Below are 21,247 nucleotides of genomic sequence, written 5' to 3'. Positions count from 1 at the left end.
CTCCGCTGATAGCCAGGTGTAGCAGTGGTAAGGATTCACTCCATGGTGCTGAGAAGAAAGCTCTGCTGTAGGGACGCTTCATGTAGGCCTAACAGTTTGTGGGCACCGTTTGTCACCGCTATAGTGTAATTAATGTATTATTTAGTGTTGTGTAGTGGCTTTGCTGGCATGCATAATGTATTATATATACTTTTTTGCTTCACAAAGATTTACATGCTAATATCGTCAATGTGTACATATTATTTTGAATTCATGTCTCAATGAAAATTCAACTTCACCTTCAGATTAATTCCTTATTGGCCCTAGGCCATTCTGCTTGCATGATTAGTTTTCCTTGAAACAGCACCACCATTCATCCAAACAAAACCATATTATTATTATAATACACTGCAGATTTGCTCAGCTTACATTTACAGTGAGGTAGTGCTGTATCATGAATACAGTCACAGGTGATTTGTACAGAAACATGATGATATTCTTATGAAGGCTCAGTGATAATTCAGATGGATCTATTAGCAGGCATAGTCCACCTGTGATGGCCAATACAGTACAGCTTGGAACACTACACGTCCAAACAGCCTTTAGAAAACCAATTACCTTTTTAAAAAAAGGTTTAAACAACGGCTCATAGAAAGGCAGAGACTGTGAGGGAACACACAAACACACAAATAGTTTTTGTTGTATTTTTTGTATAATGTTTTTGTTTGTATATCGTTGTATTTTGGTGACTGTCCTTATCTATCAGCGTATCAGACCCCGGAAAGAGTAGCTGCTGCTTCTTGTTGACTTGTCCTCCGCTATCATGTCGGGCCGAACAATGCCATTTACCTGTGACTCACATGAGGTTGGTGGAACCTTAATTAGGGAGGACGGGCTCATGGTATTGGCTGGAGTGGGATAGTTGCAATGGTATCAAATACAGCAAACGCATGGTTTACATGTGTTTGTTTTTCAATTCGCTCCGTTTCAGCCATTATTATGAGCCGTCCTCGATTCAGCAGCTTCCACTGCTGTTACTATTCACAAAATCCATCATGGGGGAAGTTAGGTACTGTGGTAAATGTATTCCTTTTATGGAAATGTATGCATGTTTAAATCATTATATAGTTCATAAACAAGTTACGTAAATGTAAGACCTTTTTAAAGTTGTTCTAGTGAAGATATATTCAACTCTTACCCTACAAGGTCTGAAGCCTGCTGTCTTTCTGTTAATTGCACCCTGGAAATTAATACACAAATAAAATGTTATAAGTGAATTATTAGCTTTTGTCTAAAGAAGAAAAAAAGTTAAATAGACCTGTTAAATAGAAGGAATTTCAGCATAAGCAGCTTGACTACAGCTAATAATTTTAGATATCAGTATGAAAAATAATATGTTTTTTGAATTAGGTAAGTAACCTCAGTAGAGATTAGATTACCTACTGTGTGTGTGTGTCGTTTAGAAAACCATCTGACTGTAGATGTGCTGAATGTAAATGAGTGTCTTGGGTGGCCGGCTGGACGGAGTATGGTGTGTGTGTGTGTTTATGTTGTAGGCTCTAACCTTTGCCCAGGGTACTGCAAACAAATTCACCGGCTCACTGGGCTCTGCAGGTGTCGCCCCATTGCCATGGTAACACACAGCGGGCAAGGGCACACAACAACCCAATTATGGGACTGTATGGCACAGGAGAGGTGGCCTTATTGACCTTTGATCAGAGAGGGGGGGGGGAGACGGGGACCACCGTCTCCATCGATGAATGTCTAAATCACTGTTTCTCTCGCTCTCTGCGTGTGTAACTGTATTCACTGCATCACTCGATGCTCCTCAAGTGCATCAAATGCAATGGAAAAGTGGCACATTTAAAGTACATATAGAGGAAGTGAAGAGAGTGAGAAATACAAAAAATCTGTGTTCCAACACCACTTGTTCTCCCCTCTCTTCATCTCTCTTCCTCTCTCATTTCTCATAGATGGCTGAAGAGAGAGGGAGATGATGAGAGAAACACATTTCAGTGTGTCCACCACCAGTAGATCTCATCACTCTATTCCTTCCCAGTTCCACCATGGAGGGAGAGAAGAGAGAGAAAAGCACAAAGACAAAAACATTTGTGCCAACCCCCACTCTTTCTTTCCATTCTCTACTTCTCTCCATTCCTCTCGTTTCTTCCTCTTCAGCCCAGCAGCAGAGTCATTTGCAATGCGTTTGACTGCAGTCTACATTTTAATTAGCGATTGGACCCCCTTAATTGCACTCACCGGTGCCTTGTTAATTAATGGACATCATTAGTAACATGTTGCCAAAGACACCAATGAGGGAGGAAGGGATAATAATATCAAAATGTTCACTTAATATGACCTACACTGTGACTTACAGTAGTTGTAGAGTGTATTGGCCAAAAATACAACTTTGGTCTGGTGGCCTGGGGTGGTCTAGCTGATTGCTTTCAACCACTCCCCCGGAACTTATTATTCTAAACTTTTTTGGCTGGTGCTAAGGGGGTGCAATTGTCAAACGCATGTTAGTTTGCAATTTCTCCATTTTTTATTTTACTTATTTTTATTTCACCTTTATTTAACCAGGTAGGCCAGTTGAGAACAAGTTTCCAATTGTGATGTTTATGGGACATATTGGAGTGCCAACAAAAGAATCTCGTCAAAGGTAATGCATGTTTTATATTTTATTTCAGCGTTTTGTGCAGCGCCTGCAGGTTTGAAATATGCTACCCTCTTTGTTTACTATTGTGCTATCATCAGATAATAGCTTCTTAATGGTTTCGCCGAAAAGCTTTTAAAAATCTGATATGTTGGCTGGATTCACAACGAGTGTAGCTTTAATTGAGTATCTTACATTGAGTAACTCCGTGTTCCGGAGTTCTAAATTGAGCAGCTGCTGAAAAATGAGCTCCTGTATATATTGAGATTTAAATGTTTTTTTAGAGTGAAGTACATCGAAAAAAATCAAGAGAAAACTGCAAGACTCAATAGAAGACAAAACAAGGAACAAACCAAAAAAGACAGGCTTTTGAAAAAGTAACTATTTTTAATAAAATTGTACAGTTATCTTAGCTAGCTGAATTGCTAGCAGAATTGTTTACTTGTTGCTAAGCAGTTGCTAGGGACTCTCCTGGAAGAAGCTAGCTAGCTTACAAAGAATAACAACAAAAAATATCTAGTTAACAGAAGAAAGGAAGACAAAATAAGGACAAAAGAAGGACAGAAGAAAAAGGAAAAGAAAGAGGACAACAAAGTGAAACAGTCAGCACTTCTATTGCAACTTCGTATTTCGTCGTCCTAACGTAGTCTACACTGCTATCTGCCCAGCAGCTAGCCAGCTAGCAAACGTCCACCGTCTACCGAATAGCAGCACTGTAGAAACTATTACACTCAACTGAACGACTTGATTAGTGTAGTGTTAGCTAGCTACATAGTTGTCTTTGCTGTCTTCGTATCCAAGATAATTGTGTAGTTTAGAGCGTGTAGTCTTAGAGTGATTATCTTAATTTACCGAGGTTAGCTAGCCAGCTATTTGTCGTCCTTAACGTAGGAGACACTGCTAGCTAGCCAACAGCTAGCCAACGTCTACTGAATAGAACTTCCGCACTCAACAACCCGGTCGCATTCCGCTTCGCTCCACAGGTAGTATCACGTTTTCATTTCATTTCATTACAGCACAACGGTTTGATTTGTTTGATCGTAGCTAGCTACATAGCTAGCTACATAGCCGTCTGTGTATCAAAGATAATTGTGTAGTCTAGAGCGATTTTCTAGGTTAGCTAGCCAGCTATTGTCGTTCTTTTAACGCAACGTAACGTAATCAACACTGCTAGCTAGCCAGCTAGCCCCCGAATAGCAGCACTGTAGAAACTATTACACTCAACGGAACAACTTGATTAGTGTAGTGTCAACAACGCAGCCACTGCCAGCTAGCCTACAAAGTCAACAACGCAGCCACTGCCAGCTAGCCTACTTCAGCAGTACTGTATCATTTTAATAATTTTAGTCAATAAGATTCTTGCTACGTAAGCTTAACTTTCTGAACATTCGAGACGTGTAGTCCACTTGTCATTCCAATCTCCTTGCATTAGCGTAGCCTCTTCTGTAGCCTGTCAACTATGTGTCTGTCTATCCCTGTTCTCTCCTCTCTGCACAGACCATACAAACGCTCCACACCGCGTGGCCGCGGCCACCCTAATCTGGTGGTCCCAGCGCGCACGACCCACGTGGAGTTCCAGGTCTCCGGTAGCCTCTGGAACTGCCGATCTGCGGCCAACAAGGCAGAGTTCATCTCAGCCTATGCCTCCCTCCAGTCCCTCGACTTCTTGGCACTGACGGAAACATGGATCACCACAGATAACACTGCTACTCCTACTGCTCTCTCTTCGTCCGCCCACGTGTTCTCGCACACCCCGAGAGCTTCTGGTCAGCGGGGTGGTGGCACCGGGATCCTCATCTCTCCCAAGTGGTCATTCTCTCTTTCTCCCCTTACCCATCTGTCTATCGCCTCCTTTGAATTTCATGCTGTCACAGTTACCAGCCCTTTCAAGCTTAACATCCTTATCATTTATCGCCCTCCAGGTCCCCTCGGAGAGTTCATCAATGAGCTTGATGCCTTGATAAGCTCCTTTCCTGAGGACGGCTCACCTCTCACAGTTCTGGGCGACTTTAACCTCCACACGTCTACCTTTGACTCATTCCTCTCTGCCTCCTTCTTTCCACTCCTCTCCTCTTTTGACCTCACCCTCTCACCTTCCCCCCCTACTCACAAGGCAGGCAATACGCTCGTCATCATCTTTACTAGATGCTGTTCTTCCACTAACCTCATTGCAACTCCCCTCCAAGTCTCCGACCACTACCTTGTATCCTTTTCCCTCTCGCTCTCATCCAACACTTCCCACACTGCCCCTACTCGGATGGTATCGCGCCGTCCCAACCTTCGCTCTCTCTCCCCCGCTACTCTCTCCTCTTCCATCCTATCATCTCTTCCCTCTGCTCAAACCTTCTCCAACCTATCTCCTGATTCTGCCTCCTCAACCCTCCTCTCCTACCTTTCTGCATCCTTTGACTCTCTATGTCCCCTATCCTCCAGGCCGGCTCGGTCCTCCCCTCCCGCTCCGTGGCTCGACGACTCATTGCGAGCTCACAGAACAGGGCTCCGGGCAGCCGAGCGGAAATGGAGGAAAACTCGCCTCCCTGCGGACCTGGCATCCTTTCACTCCCTCCTCTCTACATTTTCCTCCTCTGTCTCTGCTGCTAAAGCCACTTTCTACCACTCTAAATTCCAAGCATCTGCCTCTAACCCTAGGAAGCTCTTTGCCACCTTCTCCTCCCTCCTGAATCCTCCTCCCCTCCCCCTCCTCCCTCTCTGCAGATGACTTCGTCAACCATTTTGAAAAGAAGGTCGACGACATCCGATCCTCGTTTGCTAAGTCAAACGACACCGCTGGTTCTGCTCACACTGCCCTACCCTGTGCTCTGACCTCTTTCTCCCCTCTCTCTCCAGATGAAATCTCGCGTCTTGTGACGGCCGGCCGCCCAACAACCTGCCCGCTCGACCCTATCCCCTCCAATCTTCTCCAGACCATTTCCGGAGACCTTCTCCCTTACCTCACCTCGCTCATCAACTCATCCCTGACCGCTGGCTACGTCCCTTCCGTCTTCAAGAGAGCGAGAGTTGCACTCCTTCTGAAAAAACCTACACTCGATCCCTCCGATGTCAACAACTACAGACCAGTATCCCTTCTTTCTTTTCTCTCCAAAACTCTTGAACGTGCCGTCCTTGGCCAGCTCTCCCGCTATCTCTCTCAGAATGACCTTCTTGAAAATGTCATATATTATTATATTATATTATTATTATATTATATTATTATGATCCAAATCAGTCAGGTTTCAAGACTAGTCATTCAACTGAGACTGCTCTTCTCTGTATCACGGAGGCGCTCCGCACTGCTAAAGCTAACTCTCTCTCCTCTGCTCTCATCCTTCTAGACCTATCGGCTGCCTTCGATACTGTGAACCATCAGATCCTCCTCTCCACCCTCTCCGAGTTGGGCATCTCCGGCGCGGCCCACGCTTGGATTGCGTCCTACCTGACAGGTCGCTCCTACCAGGTGGCGTGGCGAGAATCTGTCTCCTCACCACGCGCTCTCACCACTGGTGTCCCCCAGGGCTCTGTTCTAGGCCCTCTCCTATTCTCGCTATACACCAAGTCACTTGGCTCTGTCATAACCTCACATGGTCTCTCCTATCATTGCTATGCAGACGACACACAATTAATCTTCTCCTTTCCCCCTTCTGATGACCAGGTGGCGAATCGCATCTCTGCATGTCTGGCAGACATATCAGTGTGGATGACGGATCACCACCTCAAGCTGAAGACGGAGCTGCTCTTCCTCCCGGGGAAGGACTGCCCGTTCCATGATCTCGCCATCACGGTTGACAACTCCATTGTGTCCTCCTCCCAGAGCGCTAAGAACCTTGGCGTGATCCTGGACAACACCCTGTCGTTCTCAACTAACATCAAGGCGGTGGCCTGTTCCTGTAGGTTCATGCTCTACAACATCCGCAGAGTACGACCCTGCCTCACACAGGAAGTGGCGCAGGTCCTAATCCAGGCACTTGTCATCTCCCGTCTGGATTACTGCAACTCGCTGTTGGCTGGGCTCCTGCCTGTGCCATTAAACCCTACAACTCATCCAGAACGCCGCAGCCCGTCTGGTGTTCAACCTTCCCAAGTTCTCTCACGTCACCCCGCTCCTCCGCTCTCTCCACTGGCTTCCAGTTGAAGCTCGCATCCGCTACAAGACCATGGTGCTTGCCTACGGAGCTGTGAGGGGAACGGCACCTCAGTACCTCCAGGCTCTGATCAGGCCCTACACCCAAACAAGGGCACTGCGTTCATCCACCTCTGGCCTGCTCGCCTCCCTACCACTGAGGAAGTACAGTTCCCGCTCAGCCCAGTCAAAACTGTTCGCTGCTCTGGCCCCCAATGGTGGAACAAACTCCCTCACGACGCCAGGACAGCGGAGTCAATCACCACCTTCCGGAGACACCTGAAACCCCACCTCTTTAAGGAATACCTAGGATAGGATAAAGTAATCCTTCTCACCCCCTTAAAAGATTTAGATGCACTATTGTAAAGTGGCTGTTCCACTGGATGTCATAAGGTGAATGCACCAATTTGTAAGTCGCTCTGGATAAGAGCGTCTGCTAAATGACTTAAATGTAATGTAAATGTTACATGTGTGATTTAATGAATGTTTGATTTTATATCATTATTTGAATTCGCCGCGCTGCATTTTCCCAGTTTTTTTATCCAAGTGGGACGCAAGTGACCTCTATACCATAAGAAGTTAAGAATACATTCTTATTTACAATGACGGCAGAGGAACAGTGGGTTAACTGCCTTGTTCCGGGGCAGAAAGACAGATTTCTACCTTACCATACGCTCATGGATTAACTTCTTATGACTGCAGGGGCAGTATTGAGTAGCTCGGATGAAACGTGCCCAGAGGTGCCCAGAGTAAACAGCCTGCTCCCCAGTCCCAGTTGCTAATATATGCATATTATTATTATTAGTATTGGATAGAAAACACTCTGAAGTTTCTAAAACTGTTTGAATGATGTCTGTGAGTATAACAGAACTCATATGGCAGGCAAAAACCTGAGAAGAAATCCAAACAGGAAGTGGGAAATCTGAGGTTGGTCGAGCTCCTAATGTATACACAGTGGGCTTCCACTAGATGTCAAGCATCTTTAGACACTTGTTTGTGGATTCTACTGTGAGGTGGGGGCTCATAAAGGCTGTTTGAGCCAGGTGTCTGGCAGAGTGCCACAGGCTCTGTGGCGCGGTCACGAGGAAGTTAGCTCTTGTTCTATTGCTTTTCTACAGACATAGGAATTCTCCGGTTGGAACATTATTGACGTTTTTATGTTAAAACATCATAAAGATTGATTCCATACATCGTTTGACATGTTTCTACAGACAGTAATGGAACTTTTTGACATTTCGTCTCCAACTAGGGAACGCGCTTCATGACTTTGGATTTGTTTACCAAACATGCTAACAAAAGTAGCTCTTTGGAAATAAATGATGGACATTATCGAACTAAATCAACCATTTAATGTGGAACTGGGATTCCTGGGAGTCCATTCTGATGAAGATCATCAAAGGTAAGTGAATATTTATAATGCTATTTCTGACTTCTGTTGACTACCCAATATAGTGGATATATTTTTGGCTGCTTTGTTGTCTGAAAGCTGTACTCAGATTATTGCATGGTTTGCCTTTTCCATAAAGTTTTTTTGAAATCTGACACAGCGGTTGCATTAAGGAGAAGTGTCTAACAATTGTATTTTCATTGACATTTATAATGAGTATTTCTGCAAAAATCACCGGATGTTTTTGGAACTAGTGAACATAACGCACCAATGTTTACTGAGATTTTTTTATATAAATATGCACTTTATCGAACAAAACTTTGTAACATGAAGTCCAATGAGTGTCATCTGATGAAGATCAAAGGTTAGTGATTCATTTATCTCTATTTGTGATTCCTCTCTTTGGCTGGAAAAATGGCAGAATTTCTGTGACTTGGCGGTGACCTAACATAATCGTTTGTGGTGCTTTCGCTGTAAAGCCTATTTGAAATCGGACACTTTGGTGGGATTAACAAGAGTACCTTTAAAATGGTATGATACATGTATGTTTGAGGAATTTTAACTATGAGATTTCTGTTGTTTGAATTTGGCACTCTGCACTTTCACTGGCTGTTGTCATATCAATCCCGTTAACGGGATTGCAGCCCAAATAAGTTTGTATTCAGAAACATTTTCCATTAAGTTTAATTTGATTTATAAAAAGCATAGCCTCCTCTCCCCTCAATGATGCTGTTTTTTATGTTCTGCCCAATGCATTCGCAAACTACTAGTAGCCAAGCCTATCCATAAAAGCTTTGGCTCGCGAGACTGCTTTGAAATAAATCTAATCACCAAAGCTTTATGAAAATATTACGTTTGGGTGTAGCAAACGGTGGGCCGACACCCTTTTTATTTGTGTAGGCTATTGTGCATTATTTTAGCCAGTTGACGTTATTATTTTGGACTTGCATAAAACCCCCTCCATATATTTTGTACATGTGCCCATCATGAAACGCGAGTTGAGATTACACCGTTGACCCACGTATTCAGAAACATTTATTTTACTGTAACTGTTGCTTGATTTCCATTCCACACAATGAAAAACCAAGCCATTATCCTGCTATAACAAAGTCTGGTTCAACAGTAGTGTGTCGTTGGGTGTGTTTTTATTATCTTGACCTTGCAGCCAAGGGGCCTATCCATAAAAAAGGTGTATAAAGTGGTTCTTCCTTTAAAAGTACTGCTGCACAGCTTGCGAGCTGCCGCAAAATTCTGTGGCACGTTATTTCAGTGTCGGCCATTGTTACCATTAATGGTAGTTAGTGCTAGTTTGCCCACCAGAGGGAATCTTTGAGCAGCTAAGTTATTGAAAGTCAAAGGGAGCATCGAATAGAACAGGCTATATGGGGTTTATCTTTAGAAATGTAGCTTAAATTAATTTGATGAACAAACGAAAATGCATTTCTTACTGTAGCACATGTACTGTAGGCCTAAGGGTTTCCGTTCTGAAATTATGGCACTGTACAATGAGTTTCTATTCCAAGAAAATAATTTGTTACTGTAGCTGTTTTAGCGTAACTTACTTATTGGCATAAAGGCCTACTTAATTCAATCAATTTAGCCGTGATTGTAAAAGCAATCAACGCTCCTTTTGTTATTTAGTTTTATAACTAAAATGCTTGACTGTATTTAAAGACATGGATGCTGTGTGATGACATGCACAAATTAGTGATTGATTGAATGATGTACTGTATATTTAAATGCTTCTCAAAGATGCCCTCTGGTGTTCAAACTAGCACTAACTAGCATTAATGGCAACATTGGCTAACACTTAAATAACGTGACGGAATTCTGCGGCAGCCCGCAAGCTGCAGTACGATGCTACTTTTAAAGGAAGAACCACTGTAGCACCCCACTATCAGATTAGGCAATATATGTTTTTTTGTCCCCCCACTTTTATCTGAAATCACCATCATTTACTAATGAACTTGTCATTTTTTTGGAGATAATAAGTGTTTGAGATAGTAATGTCAAAATCTATCTTTAAAAATTATTTTTGATTTATAGCACAATTTTGGCTTTCACCCGGTCTCAAAATCGAATGGTTTTGAACATTTAGAAGTTTTTTTTCACTGGGCATCTCTCCTCTTCCTGCTTCGGCCTTTCAGTGCGGCTCGCAAAAGAGATCCCTATCAACTTTACCCTGTATTTAAAAAAAATGACCATGATTGTTTAAAGCAAAACTACCAAAAATATTGCTGAAGGTAAACCCGAACAATCAAAATAAAATCGGATGTAGGCTAAGCATCGATCAGCAGTTATAGCCATATGAGAGTTGTGCCTCCAGTAGTTTACTTTTATTCTGGTAAAACACAATTTTCAACAGCGTATTTCATAACAATAACCTAGCAATTTACATTGGTTGTCACTCCACTAATAAAGCCTAATATTGCGCAAGCCATTTTGCAAGCATTTGAATGCTGATGGTGCCACGCAGATATCACTTAGAAATTAGTGATACCAGTGAATGAGGGGTGGGTTAATGTCCAGTTCATTCATTTTGGCTAGTAGAAGGTGTGGTTTATAGGGAGTTAAAGGCAGAGGAAAAATCTATAAAGAATGCTCTGGTGTAGGTTTTTGGTTGGTCAAGGTGTTTCAGGATCAGGGGCATCCTAATCTCAGAGCATTTCATACTATTCTGTATGTAAATCTGGGACACTCCATTTAGTACGGTGTGATACTGTCACACCCTGATCTGTTTCACCTGTCTTTGTGATTGTCTCCACCTCACCTCCAGGCGCCGCCCATCTTCCCCATTATCCCCTGTATATTTATACCTGTGTTCTCGGATGGTCTGTTGCCAGTTCGTCAAGTCAAAACAGCATTTTCTTTGTCTCAGCTCCTGCTTTTCAGTCTCCCTTTCTCACCTCCCTGGTTTTGACCCTTGCCTGCCCCTGACCCTGAGCCCGCCTGCCGTCCTGTACCTTTGCCCCACCTCTGGATTACCGACCTCTACCTGACCCGACCCTGAGCCTGCCTGCACCTTTCCCCAACTACTCTGGTTATCGACTCCTGCCTGCCTTGACCTGTCGTTTGCCTGCCCTGTTGCTGTAATAAACATTGTTACTTTGCCACAGTCTGCATCTGGGTCTCACCTTCAAACCTGATAGATACAGTATGTTACATATCGTATGTTAAGTATTAATTTGTGGATGTCCATCACCCATTTTGAATGATATGTTACGAATTACAATTTGTAGTATAGGTTCCGTATATCCAAAATGTGCAATATGTTTTAAGAATTTGCTAAATGTATTATATGTTACAAATTCTAGCTAGGTGCCTAGGTGGCTAACATTAGCTAGCTGGCTAGGGTTAGGGGTTAAGTTTAGGAGTTAGGTTAAGGTTAGGGGAAGGGTTACCTAAAATGCTGACGGTTAGGGGAACGGTGAACTAACATGCTAAGTAGTTGCAAAATATCTATATTTTTAAATTAGTTAAAAAGATGCTAATTAGCTAAAATGCTTGATTTAGCTAGATTGGTACAACAATCCCAAAAGTGCAAAATGCTCTCACCCATCGAGCTAAAGCAAGCTTACCCCTTACAATGTAAAGGAAATATCAAGTTATGGTTGATCAAATCAATATTTCCTTCTGTGTGACGCATCGGTCTAAGGCACTGCATCTCAGTGCTAGAGGCGTCACTACAGCCACCCTGGTTCGAATCCAGGCCGTATCACAACTGACTGTGATTGGGAGTCCCATAGGGCGTTCGCACAATTGGCCCAGCATCGTACAGGTTTGGGCGGTATAGGCCGTCATTGTAAATAAGAACAAATTCTTAACTGACTTGCCTAGTTAAATAAAGGTCAAATAAAAAAATAATCAAGTATTTCTAGGGAAGTGGAGGTAGTAGCCAAGGACAAGGAATGTCTGATGTTGAAAAAATGGGTGCAGAGCATCACCAACCACCTCTACTGGTCGACGAGTACTGGAGCATGTGGTGAACAGAGGGTAGCAAGGGGACATCCCTTTTCAATCACTTGCCGAATGACCACACACGACGATCCTATAATAATACTACTCACCTCTATTCCAACAACCAAACCATTTTGGATTTTGCCAAGTTGAATCCCCTCTACCAGAACTCTGCCCTGGAAGGCTTCCACAGCCTCATTCTTAGGTTTACGCCCAATATTGTGTTTTTTCCAACTTTGGAATCCTGTGCAGGTATATTACATCACAAAAGTTAGTTTTTCATCATCTGTAATGCGCAATGACAAATTTTTCCTAAACAAACCCTTATCATTTTAGGCTGTTCCTGGCAGCCATACATATCAATGAGAACACCAACTGCAGCCAGGCATCCACCATTTGTCTGGTGCCCGCATCGCAGTCATTGTTGTTTTCATTACTAATAATAACTTTGGAAATGTGTGCGTTTTTATCAATGTAAGTGCCTTATTTCGTTATAGTTTGTGTATGTCGTGGTATGTAATTTCTACTGTAGCTCACTACGTATGGAGCATAACATTTGTGTATATTCCTTATAACCACGAACACGCAAGGTAACATTACTCATTTCATAACCTTTATGGTGCTATATTTAATTGTGCTTATGTAGCTAGCTACATTCTTCTATTAGCTCCATAAAACAATGCTCATTGCATAAGAGAAGTATTAGCTTGTGTTGTATTTTGAAGCCACCCTGGCCTTAGAATGCTGCGCCACTTGGGAGTCATAAGGCACGGGATCTCAATGCAATATATTGTTTTTGTAGCAGTGTTATGTTACTTCTTTGTAATATTGTTTTATTGCTATATCTTGATATTGTATTCTAATGACTAATAATTCCTCTTTATTCTGTACTTTCAGAATACACACACACAAAAACTATTTGCCAATATCATAACTGGACATCTTTGGAGCTGAAGATTGAGGCCAGCTTTTAACAGTTTTACTGGATGAAAACATAGCAAGAAAACACAGGCCAATACGTAATAGTTGTCTATTTTATTGCAGTATTGGTGGTGGTTGGTTGAACAACATCAACAAACTTGTTTTACTAGAGGGGAAAAAACCTGAATATGCATAACCTGTATTTCATGTTCATGCAGTGACTGAGCATCGACTGCATTTCCACCCTCCACCTCTAAAGGCATAGTATCATTGCAGGTCACCTGTCAGGTCAGTCAGTCAGTAATTGCTGCACATGTGTTCAATGGGGCTTGAGCATATGATGCACCCCAAAGCATGGTGGAACACAGAGGTGTATCACAAGCTACACACATCTATTTTGTCAACTTCCTCTGCCTCCTCCTCCTGGTGCCAGGCAGGCAGACTTTGCTGGGCCTCCCTGTGTGACTACCTTGAGCAGCACTTTGAGAGACTTCACAGGGAAAATGCCGTGCAGTGAGGCGTAGGGGATTGTATGCAGCAGGACAGCCCCCAGTGGATGGGCGCCGAGGGGTGTGGTGCTCCTCCAGCAGCTCTCTCATGAGGTTCTCTCTATACTTTTGGTAGGTAATTACTTTACCTATGAGGGAGTGGGGAGGATGAGGGAAGGGAGAGGATGATGAGGCAGTGGGTAGGTGGGTGAGATATTGTCACAATAATTGCGTAATGGAGCTGTATGTGAACTGTACGTCCAATTACAAAAAAATACCTTGTTCGGTAATCATCTCACCTGTTAGTTGGTGGTGAATTATGTGGCCATTGAGGACAGCAATGTCGATCAGATGGAAAAAATATCTTCTATACCACTCGGTAGTTTTCCGAGTGCATTCCACAAAGCTGTTCATCATGTCCACCTTATCCACTGCCCACATTTTGAGGTTATAGTCAAACACAGTCTGGTGTGATCTTTCTCTCGCCTGTCAAGTGGTCCACCTTCCCTGTGGCCGACATGGTTCCTGTATGTAAAGTGGAGAGGACACGGACGTCTCGTTTGTCATGCCACTTTACTGCCAGCTGTTGACCATTCTCCTTGAACTCCACCTCCCCTCTCTGCATCTTCCTGCTTCCGAATGCCGACATCCCCTTCCTGTTTGACCTGACTGTGCCACAGGCCCCTGTGCTGTTGGAGAGCAGATGCTGGAAGAGTGTGGGACTGCTGTACCAATTGTCCACATACAAAGTGTGTCCCTTGCCGAGATGAGGAGCCAGCATGGTCATCACCACAGACCTGGACACACCAAGCCCCTCATAATGTTGGATGACAGTGGTGGACCCTGTGTAGACTATAATGTCCTGCACAAATCCTGTCTTCAAGTCGCACATGACAAAGAACTTGAGCTCTTTTGGAGGGTATATATTGACAGAACGCCAGCCTACCTTTCCATAACATCAGGGATTCATCAATGCATAGGTCCTTGTATGGCACAAAGACCCAACCAAATGCTGATGTCAGGCTGGTAAGAAAATGTCTTATCTTGTTTAAAGGGTCATTTAGGTTGGCAGTAGCATTGTTGACGAAATGCAGGCATCACATGCAGCACTAGGAAGTGGTCTTGGGAAAAGAGGGTGGCAAAGAAGGGAGTTGCAAACATAGGATCTGTGCTCCAGTATTCTCTTTGGGAGTTCTTCTTTACTATTCCCATGAGGAATGTCACCAGGGAGGTATACATTTCACTAATTGTTGTTGTCACACATTTAGAGAGTTTCCTCTCTCTTCTCCTGTAGCTCAAAGGCATAGCGATTGGTCTCTTCTACTATGTCTCCCATCACTTCTGTCAGAAACAACTTGAAGCACTCTGCCTCAGATGGAAAAAGCAAGGGGCTTTGCACTCCAGACTGGGACTCATCAAAGCAAACAGCAAGGCCAAGAGGGGTGAAATGACTGGCAGCCTTCCAGCTACCACAGAACTCCTGTACTTCATCCATTATCGGTCTGCCTCCATCACCACCAGCATCTTCAAAGGGACCGGGGACTTCATCAGTGGACAAGGGGTCCTCAGATTCAGGGTCCTCAATGGCCACAAGGTTGGGGGGCAGCTCCTCACTGTCACTGTCAGAATCTGATTCCTGACTTTCATACTCAGACTCATTGTCAGAATAAAAAAAAAAAATCTACAGAATTTCCACATTTGTGAGTTGTCTCCTTTTGAAAGACATTGCTAATGCTACAGCTTAGCTCACTAGCTACATACATGAACAACAACACTGAATGGCTGAGTGGGAGTGAGAGGTTAGGTGATTGACTGCTGGCACGCTCCGCTTGTATCAATAAATCACTATCAGAAAAAGTTGTGATACTTATTTATAAATGTACTGTTTTATTCACATGGTTTCAAGTACTGGTGACAAAACATGGATTCAGATTCTTGCATAGATTGTAACGGACACGTGTGTAAAACACTTTTTTGAAGTTTGTACTGATTATGATGAGCTTAGCTAATTCCAGCTATGTGTAGAGCCAAGTTTGTTGACATACAATGCAGTCTGGGTTTTCACGTAAGGATGTTATAAAAAAATTGAGGTCAGTAAAGGTTCACTCATTTTACGAGATCTTCCGGAAGGGAATGGTGGGATGTGAACGATGGTAGACGACACACCCCCTTTAACATGCATACTATAAACAGACCAAACTCATCTTGTTCTCTCTGATCTTTGGTTTCTGTGAAAAAACAAACGTGGCAATGCGCAGAAACTACCCATCGTCGGATTACTTTCGATTTCTAGAAAGTGTTTTACTCAATTATTTCGATCAATGGTGAGGTCACCCGTGATGGATTAATTATAAATAATAATTGCTAGTAGTTAATTCAGATTGTAGTCTGTCAGCCGAGAGTTATAAAAATATGACTGTTTGTGATGCGCTAATTGAGGACAAATGAGGCCTACATTTTTTCAGTTTGGATGATTGTGTTTTACTGTATCTACTTCTGTGAATGTCTGAACATTGCATCCAAAAATTAACTGCTCACATTCTGGACATAATTGCAAAAATTGCTGAAGCTGGAGACTTATATTTCCCTTACTAACTTTAAACATCAGCTATCTGAGCAGCTAACCGATCGCTGCAGCTGTACATAGCCCATCTACCTACCTCATCCCCATATTTTTATTTATTTACTTTTCTGCTCTTTGCACACCAGTATTTCTACTTGTACATCACAATCTGCTCATCTATCACTCCAGTGTTAATTTGCTAAATTGTAATTACTTCACTACCATGGCCTATTTATTGCCTTACCTTCTCACGCCATTTGCACACACTGTATATAGACTTTTCTTTCCTATTGGGTTATTGACTGTAAGCTTGTTTATTCCATGTGTAACTCTGTTTTGTTGTTTGTGTCACACTGCTTTGCTTTATCTTGGTCAGGTCGCAGTTGTAAATGAGAACGTGTTCTCAACTGGCCTACCTGGTTAAATAAAGGTGAAAAAAAAGAAAAAAAATTGTAAGCACTGTATTTGTGCAAAATGTTTCTGAAAAGAACGTGTGCCCAGCTCAAATGCTGATTGTTGTGTCATACCTAAACTGGACGTTTTTTCTAACCACACCGCTTTGATCTTATGCTACAGGGACCACTGTAGAATGATCACACCTGTGTGTTGGCACGTATGCAAAGGTTAATAGCGTACAAATATTATGGGTGATGTTTTGGTCATTCAAAGACTATTTTTATTTGGGAAATAGGATAATTCTGCGGAACCTTTAAAACATTTAAACCGGGACCATGAGTATCAGTCAATCGTTACAACTCATTACTGTAGCCTATGCTATTTAATAAACTATAGTATCAATCAACAATGGACTAGAACAAGAATATTCCGTGACCCCAGCCGTATTGGAGTTGTTGACAATGCAAAGACCATCAATAACCTACAGAACTTAAGACAAATGCATGCAGTATTAAGCCATGGAACGTGTTGATTGAAAACCAAGCTCCTTTTGCCACCGACAGCTATTGTGCTCATAATTCCTGCAGTGAAAATAGCAAAAATATTTCTGATACACCCTCTGACCTATAGCGCTACTGCCAGTGATAGGATTTACCATTGTGTCAGGTTTGTTAAAATAGAGCCCTCTGAGTTGATTTGCACTGTGGGAAATGTATTGTATATTTTCTGTCAGAGTACAGTGGGTTAAAAATCAAATCAAATTTTATTTGTCACATACACATGGTTAGCAGATGTTAATGCGAGTGTAGCGAAATGCTTGTGCTTCTAGTTCCGACAATGCAGTGATTACTTGTTGGTTATCTAACTAACAATTCCAAAACTACTGTCTTATACACAGTGTAAGGGGATAAAGAATATGTACATAAGGATATATGAATGAGTGATGGTACAGGGCAGCATACAGTAGATGGTATCGAGTACAGTATATACACATATGAGATGAGTATGTAGACAAAGTAAACAAAGTGGCATAGTTAAAGTGGCTAGTGATACATGTATTACATAAGGATGCAGTCGATGATATAGAGTACAGTATATACGTATGCATATGAGATGAATAATGTAGGGTAAGTAACATTATATAAGGTAGCATTGTTTAAAGTGGCTAGTGATATATTTACATCATTTCCCATCAATTCCCATTATTAAAGTGGCTGGAGTTGGGTCAGTGTCAATGTCAGTGTGTTGGCAGCAGCCACTCAATGTTAGTGGTGGCTGTTTAACAGTCTGATGGCCTTGAGATAGAAGCTGTTTTTCAGTCTCTCGGTCCCAGCTTTGATGCACCTGTACTGACCTCGCCTTCTGGATGATAGCGGTGTGAACAGGCAGTGGCTCGGGTGGTTGATGTCCTTGAAGATCTTTATGGCCTTCCTGTAACATCGGGTGGTGTAGGTGTCCTGGAGGGCAGGTAGTTTGCCCCCGGTGATGCGTTGTGCAGACCTCACTACCCTCTGGAGAGCCTTACAGTTGAGGGTGGAGCAGTTGCCGTACCAGGCTGTGATACAGCCCGCCAGGATGCTCTCGATTGTGCATCTGTAGAAGTTTGTGAGTGCTTTTGGTGACAAGCCGAATTTCTTCAGCCTCCTGAGGTTGAAGAGGCGCTGCTGCGCCTTCTTCACGACGCTGTCAGTGTGAGTGGACCAATTCAGTTTGTCTGTGATGTGTATGCCGAGGAACTTAAAACTGCTACCCTCTCCACTACTGTTCCATCGATGTGGATAGGGGTGTTCCCTCTGCTGTTTCCTGAAGTCCACAATCATCTCCTTAGTTTTGTTGACGTTGAGTGTGAGGTTATTTTCCTGACACCACACTCCGAGGGCCCTCACCTCCTCCCTGTAGGCCGTCTCGTCGTTGTTGGTAATCAAGCCTACCACTGTTGTGTCGTCCGCAAACTTGATGATTGAGTTGGAGGCGTGCGTGGCCACGCAGTCATGGGTGAACAGGGAGTACAGGAGAGGGCTCAGAACGCACCCTTGTGGGGCCCCCGTGTTGAGGATCAGCGGGGAGGAGAGGTTGTTGCCTACCCTCACCACCTGGGGGCGGCCCATCAGGAAGTCCAGTACCCAGTTGCACAGGGCGGGGTCGAGACCCAGGGTCTCGAGCTTGATGACGAGCTTGGAGGTGGTGTTGAATGCCGAGCTGTAGTCGATGAACAGCATTCTCACGTAGGTATTCCTCTTGTCCAGGTGGGTTAGGGCAGTGTGCAGTGTGGTTGAGATTGCATCGTCTGTGGCCCTATTTGGGCGGTAAGCAAATTGGGGTGAGTCTAGGGTGTCAGGTAGGGTGGAGGTGATATGGTCCTTGACTAGTCTATCAAAGCACTTCATGATGACGGAAGTGAGTGCTACGGGGCGGTAGTCGTTTAGCTCAGTTACCTTAGATTTCTTGGGAACAAGAACAATGGTGGCCCTCTTGAAGCATGTGGGAACAGCAGACTGGTATAGGGATTGATTGAATATGTCCGTAAACACACCGGCCAGCTGGTCTGCGCATGCTCTGAGGGCGCGGCTGGGGATGCCGTCTGGGCCTGCAGCCTTGCGAGGGTTAACACGTTTAAATGTCTTACTCACCTCGGCTGCAGTGAAGGAGAGACCGCATGTTTTTATTTAGTCTGCCTGGGAGCAAGACATCCTGGTCCGTGACTGGGCTGGGTTTCTTCTTGTAGTCCGTGATTGACTGTAGACCCTGCCACGTGCCTCTTGTGTCTGAGCCGTTGAATTGAGATTCTACTTTGTCTCTGTACTGACGCTTAGCTTGTTTAATAGCCTTGCGGAGGGAATAGCTGCACTGTTTGTATTCGGTCATGTTACCAGACACCTTGCCCTGATTAAAAGCTGTGGTTCGCGCTTTCAGTTTCACGCGAATGCTGCTGTCAATCCACGGTTTCTGGTTAGGGAATGTTTTTATCGTTGCTATGGGAACGACATCTTCAACGCACGTTCTAATGAACTCGCACACCGAATCAGCGTATTCGTCAATATTTTTATCTGACGCAATATGAAACATGTCCCAGTCCACGTGATGGAAGCAGTCTTGGAGTGTGGAGTCAGCTTGGTCGGACCAGCGTTGGACAGACCTCAGCGTGGGAGCCTCTTGTTTAAGTTTCTGTCTGTAGGCAGGGTTCAACAAAATGGAGTCGTGGTCAGCTTTTCCGAAAGGGGGGCGGGGCAGGGCCTTATATGCGTCGCGGAAGTTAGAGTAACAATGATCCAAGGTTTTACCACCCCTGGTTGCGCAATCGATATGCTGTTAGAATTTAGGGAGTCTTGTTTTCAGATTAACTTTGTTAAAATCCCCAGCTACAATGAATGCAGCCTCCGGATAAATGGTTTCCAGTTTGCAAAGAGTTAAATAAAGTTCGTTCAGAGCCATCGATGTGTCTGCTTGGGGGGGGGGGATATATACAGCTGTGATTATAATCGAAGAGAATTCTCTTGGTAGATAATACGGTCTACATTTGATTGTGAGGAATTCTAAATCAGGTGAACAGAAGGATTTGAGTTCCTGTATATTTCTTTCATCACACCATGTCTCGTTAGTCATGAGGCATACGCCCCCGCCACTCTTCTTACCAGAAAGAGGTTTGTTTCTGTCGGCGCAATGCGTGGAGAAACCAGTTGGCTGCACTGCCCCGGATAGAGTCTCTCCAGTGAGCCATGTTTCCGTGAAGCAGAGAACGTTACAGTCTCTGATGTCCCTCTGGAATGCTACCCTTTCTCGGATTTCATCAACCTTGTTGTCAAGAGACTGGACATTGGCAAGAAGAATGCTAGGGAGTGGTGCACGATGTGCCCGTGTCCGGAGTCTGACCAGAAGACCGCTACGTTTCCCTCTTTTACGAAGTCGTTTTTTGGGGTCGCTGCATGGAATCAATTCCGTTGACCTGTTTGTAAGGCAGAACACAGGATCCGTGTCGCGGAAAACATATTCTTGGTCGTACTGATGGTGAGTTGACGCTGATCTTATATTCAGTAGTTCTTCTCGACTGTATGTAATGAAACCTAAGATGACCTGGGGTACTAATGTAAGAAATAACACGTAAAAAAAAAAAAAAAAAAACTGCATAGTTCCCTAGGAACGCGAAGCGAGGCGGCCATCTCTGTCGGCGCCGGAAGTTCGGTCTAAATATGCTGAAATTAAGTCTTTGTCTGTCAGCAGAATCCGCATTACCTGTAGAAGTGTCTCTAAATCCCTGAACTGTAATCCATTTAGTATGTTTCCTCAGGCTACACATTGTACAGCACAGTAAAAAAAATTCCACCGAAATACCCCGAAGTCATATCTGATCTAAGGGAGAAGCATTCAAATGCATTTAAAGTTCCTAGTCCCTTTCAGTTTCGTTTTTATTTAATAAAAATTAAAAAAATATTTAACCTTTATTTAACTAGGCAAGTCAGAACAGGAAAAATAATATCCACAAAAAAGTCAATGATCTGTCTGTCTTATCTACAAGTCAAAGCGTATCTTTGTGGGTCAGGGCATCAAAGGTCAAGGAAGGCTGAACTCACAGAGATTACGTCAGTGTCCATGGGGCTCATCTCCACCACGTTGGCATGGTAGGGCTCATCTCGCCACATAGGGGCATTGTCGTTGATGTCCAGGACGGTGATGTTCACCTGGAGGGAGGAGAAGAAAGGGTTGATGAATGTTCTGATTTCAGTTGAAGGCATAGAGATAGAAGAGAGAGAGAAAGTGAAAAGCAGCATCTAAATCAGGCCTAGGC

The 21,247-nt window shown here is 43.6% G+C and overlaps 1 protein-coding gene across 1 annotated transcript in view; it reads right to left on the bottom strand.

The window, feature by feature from the left end:
- The window catches only part of LOC118369378 (cadherin-23-like), a 625,272-nt gene that overhangs the window by 178,060 nt on the left and 425,965 nt on the right, over positions 1-21,247 (bottom strand). Inside the window, 1 exon segment of the mRNA XM_052498286.1 lies at positions 21,033-21,140. Within this exon segment, the coding sequence (XP_052354246.1) occupies positions 21,033-21,140 (108 nt within the window).

The sequence above is a fragment of the Oncorhynchus keta genome, chromosome 36 (assembly GCF_023373465.1).
Source record: "Oncorhynchus keta strain PuntledgeMale-10-30-2019 chromosome 36, Oket_V2, whole genome shotgun sequence".
NCBI lineage: Eukaryota > Metazoa > Chordata > Actinopteri > Salmoniformes > Salmonidae > Oncorhynchus > Oncorhynchus keta.
Note: the sequence above shows the minus strand (reverse complement) of the source record. Positions and strands in the feature narration are given on the sequence as shown.